This window comes from Fukomys damarensis, unplaced genomic scaffold, assembly GCF_012274545.1.
Source record: "Fukomys damarensis isolate Sample0158 unplaced genomic scaffold, DMR_v1.0_HiC HiC_scaffold_16, whole genome shotgun sequence".
NCBI classification, from domain to species: domain Eukaryota; kingdom Metazoa; phylum Chordata; class Mammalia; order Rodentia; family Bathyergidae; genus Fukomys; species Fukomys damarensis.
Window position 1 is genome coordinate 119,007,025 of NW_022900928.1, and position 14,571 is coordinate 119,021,595.

General features: G+C 50.3%; 2 protein-coding genes across 4 annotated transcripts; both read right to left on the minus strand.

Annotated features, from left to right (window-relative positions):
- Nucleotides 1-401: 401 nt before the first annotated feature.
- Slc23a3 (solute carrier family 23 member 3) lies at nucleotides 402-7,050 on the minus strand. 2 transcript variants are annotated; one of them, XM_010611864.3, is made up of 12 exons: nucleotides 6,723-7,050; nucleotides 6,450-6,607; nucleotides 6,240-6,337; nucleotides 5,954-6,027; nucleotides 5,571-5,752; nucleotides 5,137-5,260; nucleotides 4,884-4,998; nucleotides 3,697-3,950; nucleotides 3,070-3,175; nucleotides 2,601-2,768; nucleotides 1,191-1,286; nucleotides 402-1,102 (listed from the first exon to the last, which is right to left on the minus strand). In XM_010611864.3, the coding sequence occupies exons 1-12, from the start codon at nucleotides 6,885-6,887 to the stop codon at nucleotides 810-812; spliced, it is 1,833 nt and encodes a 610-aa protein (XP_010610166.1). In that variant the 5' UTR covers nucleotides 6,888-7,050; the 3' UTR covers nucleotides 402-809. The 2 variants fall into 2 exon arrangements, with proteins under 2 accessions (XP_010610166.1, XP_010610168.1); XM_010611866.2 differs by lacking the exon at nucleotides 5,571-5,752 and having other exon boundaries at nucleotides 5,137-5,229.
- A 466-nt stretch (nucleotides 7,051-7,516) lies between these two features.
- Nucleotides 7,517-14,494, minus strand: Cnppd1 (cyclin Pas1/PHO80 domain containing 1). Of its 2 annotated transcripts, none has more exons than XM_010611863.2 (9): nucleotides 14,424-14,494; nucleotides 13,033-13,123; nucleotides 12,503-12,611; nucleotides 11,757-11,838; nucleotides 11,321-11,441; nucleotides 11,110-11,238; nucleotides 10,334-10,395; nucleotides 9,883-10,000; nucleotides 7,517-9,656 (listed from the first exon to the last, which is right to left on the minus strand). In XM_010611863.2, exons 2-9 carry the CDS (start codon nucleotides 13,099-13,101, stop codon nucleotides 9,114-9,116), a joined length of 1,233 nt encoding a protein of 410 aa, XP_010610165.1. In that variant the 5' UTR covers nucleotides 13,102-13,123; nucleotides 14,424-14,494; the 3' UTR covers nucleotides 7,517-9,113. The 2 variants fall into 2 exon arrangements, with proteins under 2 accessions (XP_010610165.1, XP_010610163.2); XM_010611861.3 differs by lacking the exon at nucleotides 14,424-14,494 and adding an exon at nucleotides 13,321-13,595.
- Nucleotides 14,495-14,571: the final 77 nt, after the last annotated feature.

Consider the following 14,571-nt stretch of genomic DNA (forward strand, 5'->3'; position numbering starts at 1 on the left):
TTTTTTTTTTTTTTTTTTTTTTTTTTTTTTGGTACCGGGATCGAACTCAGGTCCTTGCGCTTGCGAGGCAAGCAGCAGAACCATTGAGCGAAATCCTTGGCCCTCCTCACCACCTTTTAGAGTGGTTCAAAAGAGGGCGCCCCCCATGTAAATCCTGTAATCCTACCTCATCTTTTACCTCCCGTATTTCATTTCTCCCTCCATGTACTCCCATACTTATGATCTGTCACTGCTGAGATTCAAAACCCCTCTTCTTGTAGTTCGTATAATTCATGCTTTTGCTTAAGCTGGATTTCTGAGCCTGAAAAATTCTCCCGCTCTGTTTTCTAAAACCCCAGATTCTCTCCCCTTGTCAAGTCTACCCTCAATGTTACTTTCATAAAGCATTTCCCATTATCCCCAATCAGACTGAATCGTTTCTTCTGCTCTCATGGTATTATTTTCATTTTTATTACAAAATGCCTTCTGCAGTGCATTTTATCACGTGGGTCTTTCTAAATCCTAAGTGGCTGGAGAGGATAGGGACTCTGCCATATTCATATCAATAAATATTTGTTAAGTGAAAGCTAGGGTTCAAGTGGCATTGGATAATTCCCAGGCAAAAATCTCATTCATTCATTCATGACCACTAAACCATGGCCCCTGCTCTGGAAGGAAAGGCAACCCATCCTGTTGGGAATAGGATCTCTAAGTGTATGAACCCATGTACCCACCACATACCCTCTCTAGGACAAAACCTGGGCATGGACTCTCCAGCAAGCTGCAAGTTAGGACTAAACTAATGAGGGCAGAAACAGGACTCCCGGTAATTACTGGGACCTAAGCTCTTCTCTGGTAGAGGCAGGGCAGGGTTCCTCAGAGCCAAGCAATAAGTCTGATGTCTCTCCTGGCTCAGAGGGCCCTCGTTCTTCATCCTTATGGTCTTCAGATATTGGGTGGAGGCAACAGAGGGACTGACAGATGCAGGAACACAGGTTTTGGATAGAGAAAGGAAGCCCGTACTCTTGAACAGTCTTTTCCCTGGACTTCTGAAGCTTTTGAACTTCTTGGGCAGTGAAAGAAGATGGCAGCCCTTGACCTAGGCCTCGTTCAAGCCGTGTACCTGCAGAAGAGAGGTTAGTCAGTGCCTAGCCCAGGGAGTGATGACTTACTGGCACTCCCCAGTCTGCTAGGAGCTGGCTTCTGCTTACCAGAAATTGTGTTCTCTAGGAGGAAGCCCAGGAGTCCAGCCATGAAGATGGGCTGTGTTAGCAGTGAACGCAGTAAAACATCCAAGGGACTCCAGCCTACAGGGGTTGGGGCCAGGCAGAAAAGCAGCTCTGATGCTGACCAAAGCCAGGGAGTCTATCCTTCCAGACCTAGACCTAGACCTAAGTCTTGGGCCAAGGGCAGGGCTTTCTGAGTTATAACTCTGTCTTCCCTACCTTTTATCCCATTACTCTCCATTACCTACACTCAAGCTCTTCCCCCACAGGATTCCTGTTCAGCGCCTTGTCTTCTGAGCATCCATACATCCTCTTGATATACTTTGTTCCAGTTTCTTTTTTCTGGAAAGTTTGATATTAAAAGTCCCAACCTAGCCCTATATGGTGGCACACACGTATAACCAAAGTACTCTGTGAGACTGAGGCAAGGCAACTTAAAAGACTTCCTGAGACCCTGTCTCAAAAAACAAAAAGGGCTGAGGTTGTATTTTAGTGTGAAAACCCTGGATACCACTAAATAAAAGAATAAAAAACCCTAAATTTATCTCTCCATTCTTAGGCTTTTTTTTTTTTTTTTTTTTGTACCAGGACTGAACTCAGGTCCTTGCCCTTGCAAGGCAGGTGGCGGACCACTGAGCTAAGTCCCGGCCCCCTAACAGTATTTCACAGGCTTTTGTTTTGGGTTTTTTTTTTTTTTTTATCTCTCCATTCTTAACTTCTATGCTGTACTCAGAGTCTCTCAACTTCAGTGCTACTGACATTTTGAAATTCTTTTTGGTAAGGGGCTGTCCTGTGGATTGTAAGACATTTAGCAATAGCTCTTTATTTTATTTACTTATTTACTTATTTATTTATTTATATTTTTTGGTACCGGGGATTGAACTCAGCTCCTTGCAGTTGTAAGGCAGGCAGCAGAACCACCTAGTTAAATCCCTGGCCCAATATCTCTTTAGTTACTAAATGCCAGTAACAATCCTTCCCTCCTTTCTTTTTAGGGGGCGGGGTCAGTTTTTTTAGATGAGTTCTCACTAGGTAGTTCGGGTTGGCCTCAAACTTGCAGTGATCCTCCTACCTCTACCTCCCCAGTGCTGGTATTACAAGCATGTGCCTCCATGCCTGGTTTTCTTCACTATTTGTAATCCAAAAAATGTCTTCAGACATTGCTAAATATCTCCCATGGGGGCAAAAGTCACATCCAGTTGAAAACTGCGCTAGACAAACTAAGACATTTGCTGCTCTCTCATGACTTCTACTTTTATATCTCTACGTATAATGGTTCCTCCATCAAAAATGACCACATTCTCACCAAATATTTTTAAACTTTTCCTTTTGTTGTGTTTGCAGTAGTGCTTCCCCACTACTGAGTACCACTCTTCCCCTCTCCACTCCACCCACCTGTGTTGAGTGGAGCTGGGGCTTCCCGAAGCCATCTTGGCAGCAGCAGGGCCATGAAGATGGAGAAACCCATAATGAAGACATTTCGCCCAGAGTCAATGTCAGCCAGGTGGAAGCTGGAGAAGCCCGCAGACAGAACCACAGCCTGGGTCACCCCCAGAACCCCTCCTGTCTCGAACAGAAGAAATCAAGGGTAGTGGGTACAGCACAACACAGGGGACTGTAGGGAAAGCTGATTGTGATGCAGGAACAACCAAGGATTTGTTTCTTATTCTGCCAAAAGCCCAGGAGCCCAGCCAAGAGGCCAAGATATTGGGCTGAGAAATTGAGGGCAGCTGACCATGTTTATATTCTTTCATCTAGGGAGGCCATTTAGAGAGAGAGGGTGCCAGTCTAACTGCCTGGTCCCGCCACATGGAGGTAGGGGGAGATACTTCTTCAATACCAGGCCTGCCATATATCCACTCACCAAGCACAGGCAGTGGGATGGTGGTGAGGAACTTCACCAGCCTGGGCGACAGCCCCAGCCCCATGCAGAGCAGCCCCACTAAGTGGGCCACTCGCCGAGATCCAGCCTGTGCAAAGAGACAGAAAACACAACCACCTCCTTGGCCTATTCCAGGTCTCTGCTTGGCCAATTCCTTCTCATTACTTGGGTCCCAACTTAAATACTACTCTCCCAAGAAGCATCCTGGTCATTCTATCCAAAGGTGCTTCCTTTAATCCACTATCTCATTATTTTGTCTTCTTAACAGCACTCTCTATAACTCTCTAAAATTACTTACTTCTCTAATCATTCTCTAAAATTACTTTCTTTCTTCCCTCTATCAAGTCCCCAAGAGAGCAGGGCTTCATCTGACTTGTTCTTCACTGGAACCCCAGCCTTGGCAGAGCACCTAATGCACCTTTCCTGGGGATCTACTGTCTTCCCATACCCCTAGCTTCTTTCTTGCCACTTCCGGGCACCTCTCCAAGTGGGATTATTAATGTGAACTGCCTGCATGACTGCTGGACACAGCTGGCAACCAACCAGTGTGAGTTTCCATTGCTCTTCTGCCCCTCCATCCAGTTCCCCACCTGTTCCAGGTCCTTGTACCTGGAAAAGGCTCACTGTGCCCACATTAGGGAAGCTGGATGCTGTGCCCAGGGGACTCCCCAGCAGCCCAGCCAGCACACTGCCCAGCCCCTCCAGGCTCAGTCCTCGATTGCAGGCATGTGGAGGTGGGGGAGGCCAATGCAGCAGCTGGCCACACAGGGCGTAGCAGCCTAGGGAGCTGGTAGAGACTGCTGAGGCCATGGAGATGCCTGCAGCCAAAGCCCTAGGTGTCAACAAGGGCCAGTCCCACTCACCTGGGGAGGAAGAAAGAGCCACATGAGGTTGAGTCTGGTACCTCCTTCTGCCCCTCCCTGCTTCGGGCCTGTTTCACAAGAATCCTAGATGCCTCAGTGCATCTTAAGATAATGTCTTGGGACAAAACCACTGAACTCTAAGGAGATGGACCTATCCCTTTACCAAATACCTTCTCTACAGTTTCTTTGGTATGACTCTCACCTCACTCTCCAGTCTATCTGCAACACTCTACCTCACTTCTCTCTAGAAATACTGGTCTTGTTTTAGACCGTGGACTTGCTGTGCTCCTGGCTGGCACAGGACCTTTGCATATGCTGCTTTCACCACCCAAAATGCTGTTCTCTCCTGCCTCCTCTCCAGTTAGCTCTACTCATCTCTCACATCTCAGCTCAATGACTATTTCATCATAAATAACTTTCTCGGCTGGCCGTGATGGCACACTTCTGTAATCCCAGCACTCTGGGAGCTGAGAAAGGAGGATCACAAGTTTGAATCCAGCCTGGGCAACTTAGCAACTCAGCAAGACACTGTCTCAAAAAAAAAAAAAAAAATTTTTTTTTAAAGGGATGTAGCTCCCTGTGAAGTCCCTAGGTTCAATTCCCTGTGTCCAAAAACTAATTAATTAACTAATAGATAAATGAGCAAATTTCACATGCAATGCCTCAAAAGCAGTCTTTCCATGTAGACCTGAAATGCCCAGGGAGATCAATAACATAAACATGTAAATGGCGTATCTGGAATGAGCACTGTAGATGTCTGTCTCTTAACACTGATCCAAATAAGGGACTGGAATTGCTGCCACAGGTTAGCAATTTTCTGTTTCCCATAAGTTTTGAGAAAACATAGGATTTAACTCAGAAGTGAAATCCATTATATCCATTAAGTGTTGAGCTCAAGGAAATACATACCTTGATTTGAGCAAGAAAACATACCTGGGTGAGGCAGCCAAAACCACGGTGCCTCAACAGCTGCAGACAACTGCAGGGGGATAACGCTGAGACCCAGTGGGGCAGCAAGTATCCACACACAGGCCACAGGGACCAGCACCTGAGGGGCGGGACTGAGACGGAAAAGTGCCCTTCCCCCAGCACTCACCAGACCAGGCTTGGTGGGTGGACCAAGCCCAGAGTAGAGGGCTCTGTCATGCCATCCCCTCTAACCTCAAAGGCCCAGACCCCCACATACCGAGAGGAGCCGAAAGGCAGGAGTGTGAACGTGAGTTGAAGCGGCTAACGATGACCTCCAAGGGCATGAGGGTACCTGGCAGGAGCCCAGGTGCTGCGAACAGATCACCATGAGTAGGATGAGCCTAGGAGAGAGAAGGAGCTTTCGGGGCAAGAGGTAGAAGAGTCCTGAGCAATGGCAGTGGTGGTGGGAGGACCCAAAGGTGAAACCCCACCCATGGCAGAATTGTGTGGGGGAGGCTCCCTGGGATACAGCAATAGGCAATGTGATTATCAGGGAGATTGTATGAATCAAGGCAAAGTTTTGGATTTGTAATCTAAAAAGTGATATCCCTGCCCAGGTGGCAGCCAAAATTTGAGAGGACCAGTGCCCTGCCCTCCCCGAGTCCCACACACTCCACTGGGCTGGTCCCATGCCTCAAAGGACTCACGTACAGGAAGGCCAGGCCCCATTGAGCAGAGCAGAAGTGGGCCACCTCCCTGTGGGCAGACAGTCCTGCCACAAACAGGCTGGGGGCCAGAACCAGGGGTCCACAGTGGGCAAACACACAGCCAGGACCCCCCAGCAGTCCCAGGATGCCCTGTAGCAGCCCGGACACCACCACTGCCCCTGACACCTAGTAGGGTAGGGGAGAAGATGGAGAAAAAACATTCTGCTCAAATTGACCTGAGCCTGGACTTCCTTAGGAATTCCAAGGACAGGACCCTGCCTTGACTCTTTCCCCCAGAGGGCATCTCAGTCCGTGCATATTGGAAATAAGAGCCTCTCTGAGCCTGCACTGCCCTAGGCCTCTTGCTTCCCAGCTGCAGATACTTGCCTCTCGGAGAGATGTGTTCCAGGACTCCAGGCCATGGCAGCCAGGTCCCCTACACGGGTACATGGTGAGGGAGACTGAGAGGAGTTTGGGGCATAGAGAGAAGCAAAGGTAAGTAGGATGGTAAACCATTGCTCTCCAGTGCTAGCTAGTGCCTGGCACAGCCCCAAGACCCCTGTGATACCTGGCAGTTCCACTACTGCCCAACCTCAGTCCTGCATCCACTTCCACCTGTATGCTCAGATGAGCACCCAACCCCTTCCTCTGTCTGCCCTTGCTCTATATTCACCATTTCCGGGCGTCTGGATGGCCTTGGGCAGCTTCTGGCTGGTCAGCACCAGAGCGGGGATAAGGAACTCTAAGGATGGAGCCTGGACAAGAGGCAGCCTGTAGGAACAGCAGCCCCAGCAGGTCAGGAAACATGTAGCAGCCAGTAGGTTTCCCAAGCCTCTCTTCCCCACAGGGACCCTGGCCCCTCTCCCTAAGGAGTTCCACTCACCTGCTGCCAGTCCAGGTTTGCAGGACAGTAGATACACCACATGCAAAGAAGCTGGAGGCTAGGAGCTGAGCAGGGGAGTAAGAGAGCCCTCCTGGGGGAAGACTGCAAAGCAGGAGCAGGTGGAAGGCATAGAGGAGGGAAGCCAGGACCAGGAAATGCTGCAGGTAAAATGGGGGATGATAGTCTTCAGAAACAGGCAGAAATGCCTACTTCTAGGTTACTCATGCCACAGGAACTCCCCCCACCAACACTCCCTGCGCATGTAACTCTTACCTGCAGAGCCAGAAGACAGCTGAGCCCCCAGGTGAGAGGCCCACACCGAGAGGCCCAAGAGTGGGAAGAGGGATTCTGGGGAGCTGGCAGCAGTGATAGGGGAGCCAGGGCATCCTGGGAGTCCATGGATAGCAGTGGGATGGGATGGGGAGGGGATCTGCTCATGCGGCCCTGTGTCCTCTCTTGGCTGCTCTGGGATAGTTAAGTGGAGAGAGTAAGAGGTCAGAGTTTGGGTGAAGCTAGCTGCCCGTAGTGGGGAAAGGGTGGAAGTGTCAATGAAGTGGAGCAAGGGATGAAGGTTTAGGGGTAGGACACACCCCTTCACCTTTGCCCAGCTCTTGTGCAAATTCCTTCAGCCATTAACTGGGAGCTGAGTTTTGGGCCCCTCCCCCATGAATCTTCCTCCAGATCCCCTGGTCCTAGACAGGGCTCTGCCAAGTTAGAGGGATGGTGAGGAGCCCTACCAAAATAACACGGAGAGATTTTGTAGACCATTCCCTCCCACCACTATTTAGAATCATCCTTATTAGGTCTCAACCCTTCCAGGGCCCCTGGGCCACTCTGAAAGGAAACGCTCAGAAAATACACCCAAAATCCTGCGTGAAAACAGTGACCACAACTCCACACGACATACTCACTATAATGTAAAGGAGAAATAAAGGTAATTTATGATGACGTGTTACTTCAATATATGAAAACTTGGGTGTAAATAAGCCAAAAGACAACGGGGAAGTCAATCCCTGATGCATGTGTACAACTGCAAAGGATGTAACAGTTACAGTGACAGCTAATAATAGCACTTTATTGGCAACAAGCAGTAATGGCATTGGCAACCCAATGTATTCAAAACAGCAAACAAATTCCCCGTAAAGTGCTGAACAAAACAAAGTACAGTTGTAATTTACATGGAAGTGCATTCCTACAACACAGCCTTTTTCAAAATGTGCAAAATGGTTTCATGCTTACATGTAAAAAGATCATTCCAGGCTCAGACAAACAGGATTTTCACATACATGACCAGCTAGTCATTCAAGATTTGTCCTGAAAATTCTTCACAGTAAGGGAAGTCTTGAGTATTTTAGGATGAGTAGCATCCTGCTCATGCTGAATAAATGCCAACGTCCCTTCCAAATCCTCGCAACAATGGAAAAACAGCCTGGACATCTCCAAAATGCCCTCTAGGGGGCGGAAGCACCACTGCGGTGGATGATCTCCAGGGTCCAAACGCCCTCAGCATAGTCCATTCTTCCAGTCAGGATTCCACCCCGCCCATGCGTTCTTTCAACAATGCGACCAGGGCCTTGAGTCAGCGTGGTGAAGGGGTCAGTAGAGACGTATCCTCATGGCTTTTGCTCAAGGAGTTTCAGAGTGCTCTTCTGGATACATGGCTTGGCCCCACAGAAAATGCTCACTCCAAAAATGAGACAGATAGGGCCAACCCCAGTCATGGGGCAGTCACTATTTATGTTCTGTGGCAACCCAAGCAGTGCCAGGGCCCCAGGGTGCTGGGAATAGGGCCAAGGGGAAGTTTGAAACAGGAGCCTATGACTATCAAACGACAGGGAAGTTCTAAAATGGGCTTAAGAGAAAACACAAGATGAGAAACGCTTACAGGATGAGAAAGTAGGGAGGTTTGGAAAGCAGACATGAGAAAAGATCTTCAAGGGCTGCCGCAAGAAGGAAAAGTCGAGGCCATGCAACTGAAATTGTTTATTGAAATCTTAGTTCTACAAAAGCATGAAAAACTCAGTCAGATACAAAGCGGTGACCAGAAAGGCCTGTGAAAAGAACACCCAAAGAGGAACCAGAAGAGAGGGAAGCCTTGGAGCAGGATACTCAGAAGGCTGGAAGACAAAAGGTCAAGGTCGAAGGCCCCAGCAGTCAGTCCTTGGCTCCATTAGACTACAGCCAAGCGACAGGCATAGAAAACCTTTCCCCCGTCACCCAGCATTCTCTCAGCCGTCAGTCCCGGGTTCTCACCTCAGGGACATCATATCACACAGGCCTGTTTCAATACGTATTTCCTTCCTCCCTGTCCCCCTTTCCCATCTTCCACCTTTACCCTTCCATCCTAGGAAACTCAAAAGCAAAAGTCTACAAGAACCCCGTGGAAACAGAGATGGGGCTTCTCTTGTCATCTGTGACCTGCTCCTTTCACTCAGATGAAGCTTTCCCTGGCACCATTGCTTCCCTGGCACCATCGCTCCCCTGGCCAAGCAGCCAGCCACTGAGGTCTACGAGAGTGAATGACCTTCAACCCCTTAAGCGCTTACGCAGGAGGACAGGGGATTAGCCAAGAACCCAGAGAGATAGCAAGGATCTAAATCAAGCTTTCTTCTTCCAGGTTCTCAGAGACTCCCAAATCCTCTGACTATATACTTGAAGTCCTACCTAGCCTGGGAAAATGAAAGACTTGAGGCGGGCCAGCTCCATCACACTGAAAAGAGAACACTGCTGGGGCTGGGGAAGCGGAGGGGCCATTGGGCTCCAGGACCAAGGTGGAGCCAGACCATGGGTGTGGTACCAGGGACTGGGAGGCCCGGTGGGGACTGTATAGTTGGGATGGCGGCAGGCATGGCGGGTTGGGGGGTCTCTCTGGAGCTTCTGACACAGGGGGCAGTTATGAGGAAGAGTGGGCAGGGAAGGCGGCTCTGAGGGAGGCAATGATGGGGAAGCCAATGAGGCCAGAAGACTGTCCCAAAGTGAACGCAGCCCTATGTCACCTTCCACGCAGCTGGAGATGTTAGAAGTCGGCAAGCACTGTGGCACTGGAGAAGGAATGCAGGGCTCCAAAAGGCCCTTTGAGGCCAGGCCAAGGTTGGGAGGGCCAGGTGAGGGGCTGCAGGACAGCCCTAAGGACTGGTGTATTACAGCCACTGATGCCACAGCCAGGGCTATGCTGCTCACGTATGCCATGGTTAACAGGCAGGACAGCTGCAGGAGGGAAAGTAAGAAAGTAGAAGGCTGCTAACTGGCTTTAACACACACACCCCTCTTCTCTAGAAACCTGCATTCAAGTTGGAGCTCTCTTGTTGCCTTCTATCCTCCCCCACCCATCTGCTCCCAAGCTCCATGCCCAGACTTTCTGTATCTGTTTTACAACCTCCCACCCCACACACCAGCCAACTCAAGCCCTCTCTCCTTCCCTGACCCTCCTCACCTTTACCAGTCGCTGGCAGAGGGAGCCCAAGGCCAGCTGCCAAGTCGGCTGCTCCAGCAGCACACACAGGTCTGTATATGTGTACCAGCCCCGCCGCTGTCCCTGCTGCTCAGCCACACTGTGGTGGGGAAAAGAGGCAGGAATCTGCAACTCTCCTGCAGCCAGCTCAGTGGCACCTCATGCCCCTCTGGATCTCCCAGAAAGCACTGGGGGGCCTGAAGTGTACAAGTGCCTAGGCTAGCTGCTGATCCAGAAACTGAGGCTGAAACCAGTACCTATATTTTAAATAAATTGCTCCCACTTTCCCAAAGGAGAGCAGGTGGGTTTGGGAACTAACACCTTGGGTAATTTTCTTTCTTGTCTCCTCCCTCCCAATTCACACATGATTATCCCTAGCTCCTAGGATCTAGGCCTCAGTCTCTAAATCCCTAGAGCTCTTCCTAGAACCTACCAGCTCTCCAGCCAGCTCAGCACCTCAAAGATCTCCCCAGGGTCAGTGTAGAGACGCCAATCCTGTGAGTAAGAGGGGAGAACACCAAACCCAACTCAAATGTGTGCCACAGATACCTGAGAACAAAAGCCACAGCAGCAATTGCAACCACCACCATGGCTGATGCCTGACACTTACTACATGCCAGGTACTATCCCAAAAGCTTCGTACATGAAGTCAGATAGCCAACACCTACCTGGTTTTTTATCATACCATCTACCAGGGAAAGAGGAGAAACTAATCCTGAGAATGGGCCCATGTCCAAAAAGGGTAGAAGAGAAAGTTTGGAAGGAAATACTTAGAACCAAACATGTTGGGATCTAACTCAGGGTGCCCTCTGACACAAGGTTTGGTTTTTTTGAGACAGGGTCTCACTATGTAGTTGAGACTGCTCTGGAACTCACTGCGTAGCCCAGGCTGGTCTCAAACTCAACTCGTTCCTGCTGCCTCAGCCTCCCAAGTGCTGGGATTACAGGCATGCGCCACCACGCCCGGCTCAGTGTGCCCTCTGAAACCCTGTGAAGCACAGGAGGAGAGGAAATGGTCTACTCCTGGGCTCACCACTCCAGGAACTTCCTGGAAGTTAGTCTTAAAAGACAGGAAGGGACGGCTGCTAGCAAACAAGGCATAAGATAACCGGTAGGAAAGGAAATGAAGAAACAACAGAAGGCTGAAACAGAACTAAGGATAAAAGAAAGGTAAAGATGAACGAGAGAAACAGAACAACAGCTACTCACCATGGCACTCAGGAAGCTCCTCTCCAAGGCATTGAGAGTAGGCACAGCCACACCCCCAGCAGCTCCCCATTCATCATTGAAGACCTCCTCATCCTCCCCTTCATCATAGAGGTACTTGCTGGCCACCATCTGCAGAGGAACCAGAAGTGGTACTGGTAGAGCTCACACCAGGCTCCTGGCTCACTAGGGAGATGAAGGGGAGGGGCCTTACCATGGAGATCAAGAACAAGTCAGAAGACGACACGTGCTGCAGGTAATCTGGGTTTCGGTGTCGGAGCCGCTCTATGTACACCAGAGCTAGCATCATGGCACAGGGGGAGATGCATGCCTCTCTGGTAGGTAAAAAGAATCCACAATTAAACCCAAGAGTCCATTAGCTTTCACAGCTCTTGCAATGCTCATTCTGTTTGCCTTCTCTTCATTTTTTTGGTGTATGAGATATATAATGAACACCTTTATAATGAATACCTTCATCTTGAAAAATTAGTGTATATACACATATCAAGTCTTAGGCCTTTTCACTACCCCTTCCCCTCCCCTCTCTCTTCCCTTTCCCCTTTGTTTTGTCCTTAGAGAAAACCAGTCCACCCCCACTCAAGAACCCACACGCTCCCATCCTATCCCTCCTATCTCAATTCCAGGTTCACCGGGACACATGAGCCACATATTTCTTCTGGAGCCGGCGAATAGGGCTGGGGGCTGCCTTCTGGAGCAGTTCCACAGCAATGTCTGCAGAAGACAGGAGAGCAGAGTGAATCAACAACTCCACCCCACACCGATCCCCCACGTCTCCCAATGCTGTCAGCAAAGACTTGGGTCTGATTATCTGAGGACATGACCACAGTAACAACAACAACAAAATCAAATTCTCCCAAATCAAGACAAAAGCCTATTTCAAGTCTGAGTATCAGCTCCTTCCCCTGACCCTTGAAAGTACCCACACTTGTTTTTTTACTGATGTCCACCTGAGAAATAAACATGCCTTGTTTACTCGGTATCATACAATGAATGTATGTCCCCCAAGTTCAATCCCTGGTACAAAAACAAAACAAAACAATGAATATACGTCCTTAGAAAATTGTTTCCAGAATGCCAATCAAAACAGTGGGCTGGAGATATAACTCAGTGTTAGAGCACTTGCCTAGCATGTCTGAGGCCCTGAGTTCAATCCCCAGCACCTCAAAAACAAAAACCCTTATACCAATTCAGGAGACGTCTACTCATAAGAGCTAAGAGAATGTGAAACATAACCTGTATTCTTGAACTAAATACCAGTAAGCTAGATCTGAAGTGGCAATACAGTTCAGAAGGTAAACTTGGAAGCACAGCAGTGACTGTTGACAGGCCCATTCTTAAGCTTCTCACTTTGCCTACTGGCACAACACTGCCTAACCTGCCACAGGGCTGGAGAGCTCCTCCAGGCTGCAGTCGGCCTCCCAATCCCAGCCATAGTACAGTCGCCTTCGGATCCGGGCACTCAGCTTCTGGTGTCCTGGGAGGAACTGAAACAGGGCAGGAGAATGGGTAGTGGAGGGTGAAGGGCAGGGAAGGGTATGATGGAGATCCAGGCTCCGGGCTGGACGGCTGTGGCTGCCTAGCTGCCAGTGGCCCAAGCCCCATCCTGCTCCAGGAATGGCAGCCTGATCCACGTGGGGAGGAAGATTTGTTGCTCCCACTGAAGGCTGCCCCAAGAGGATCCTCTAAAAGGGCCCCTGGTGTTGCCATCTTTCCTCCCTTCCTACACTCCGCGGTTCTGCCTCAGGGCCCAAGAAGCCAGGGCCTCAAGTAGATGCTATTTCAGCGGTGGCGGCCCAGGCCCATGCAAGACCATGAAGCAAGCAAGCTATCTTGCCGGGAGGTAGAGGAGCGGCGGCCCCAGCATCAAACGCCAGAAGGCTGGGGAAGGACTGTCAGCATGCTCACCGTGAAGTCTTGGAAGCCGGTGAGGAAAAAGGTGCCTTCTTCGTCCAGTAGGAGTCCGGCCAGGTCCATCGCGGTGCCGCCAGCAACCGGCCTGCGAAGGTGGAGGGGAAGGGAAGGAGTTGTAAGGCACTCCCAGGGCCGTCCTCGCCCTCCGGTCCACCTGCCCGCCTGCCTCCCAGCAGCTGGCCACCGCCCTCACAGCCCCCTCCCCCGCGCCAACAGAGGCAGGCGGGGCCGGCGGTCGAGCTACTCTTCCTGTTCCGCCCGGGCGCCCAGAGCGGCGTTTACCTCGCGAAGTGGGGACACCGGTAGCGAGGCTTGCACTCCGCCCCTACGTTTGCAAGCTGCTGGCGCGTCGCTCGGCCCCGCAGGAAGTGTCCCCCGCCCGCCCGGCCCAGGGAAAGGCTGCTCCGAATCCCGGGTCTCACGGAACCACAGAGCTGAGCCCCAGGGGCCTCTTCTGAGAAATGAGGACAGTTCCTAAGGGACCTCGCTGAACTGAGCGCGAGCCAGGGAAACCTTTTCAAATCGGTGTAATGTGAACAAAGGGAGGCGCACAGCGAGTTACTCCTAGTTTTTTGCTTTTTTTTTTTTTTAAGGGGAAATGTACAGTTAGCAGTGAACATAAATAAGTCGTCTGAAAGAACCCACACGAAACTTACGAGTGGAAGAACTGAACCAAATGGAAGGGTAACTTTTAGCTCTGTATCTTTTAGCAGTTTGACATTCTAAAATCTCATTCAATGCACAGAGTTTGCCAGGTCATTGCAACAGATAAATGATCTCAAGGGAATACGAAGCAGCCAAACAGATTTTAACATGCCCTCGTATCATCTGAGGTTTTTGTTTTGTTTAGATAGGGTTTAACTATGTAGTTCAGCCTGGCCTCGAACTCATCACTATCCTTCTAAACCAACTGAGTGCTGGGGTTACCGTCGGGCACTACCACGCCCGGCTCCTAGAGTAAACATCATTTAAAAAAGGTTTTATCTTCATAAACATCATATAAACAAGGTTTTATCTTCAAACTCACTCCCTGCCACCAATCTCACAATGGAGGATGGGGAGGAAGGAGTGCCGATATATGGACACGCGAAAGAGATACACGGAAAAAAGGAAAGAAGCAATTTCTCTTAAGACGGTGAAGCTATTTTCAAGTCTGCAGGTCACGCGCTAGTTTGTTTACACGCTGAGAGGAGGGAACTGGGAGGACCAGCGCGTCGATGGTTGAGTAATGTGTCGGCCGCTGCCCTCTCCGAGAAGCAGTAGATCCTACCGAGGACACCAGAAGGCCATTTCCTGCCTCCTTGAGTCAGTGTCACACCAGGGACATAGGCCAGCACAGGGTCCGTAGCTACCCCATAAGTACTGAGAGAAAACAGGCTGCACACCCAAAACCTGGTCGGGAATCACGACTCCCGCAAACCAAAACAAGAACCTGCGTAGGTGTCGGGTCGGGCAGCTCCTTACGCGCACGCGCGCGAGCCGCCCCATCCGGGCTGTTAAACCGCGTCACGTGACGGGCTCAGCTCTGCGCCG

Bases quoted from the DNA above. Each gene is read 5' to 3' on its own strand.
- Slc23a3 (XM_010611864.3), bottom strand. From the start codon at position 6,887: ATGAGCAGATCCCCTCCCCATCCCATCCCACTGCTATCCATGGACTCC. The intron at 2,769-3,069 runs GTGAGTGGATAT...TGTTCGAGACAG, and splicing joins CATCCCACTGCCTGTGCTTG to GAGGGGTTCTGGGGGTGACC. The intron at 1,103-1,190 runs GTAAGCAGAAGC...TCTCTTCTGCAG, and splicing joins CCTAGAGAACACAATTTCTG to GTACACGGCTTGAACGAGGC.
- Cnppd1 (XM_010611863.2), bottom strand. From the start codon at position 13,101: ATGGACCTGGCCGGACTCCTACTGGACGAAGAAGGCACCTTTTTCCTC. The intron at 11,442-11,756 runs GTGAACCTGGAA...TTTACCTACCAG, and splicing joins TATGTGGCTCATGTGTCCCG to AGAGGCATGCATCTCCCCCT. The intron at 10,001-10,333 runs GTAGGTTCTAGG...TCCCCACCACAG, and splicing joins CTGAGCTGGCTGGAGAGCTG to TGTGGCTGAGCAGCAGGGAC.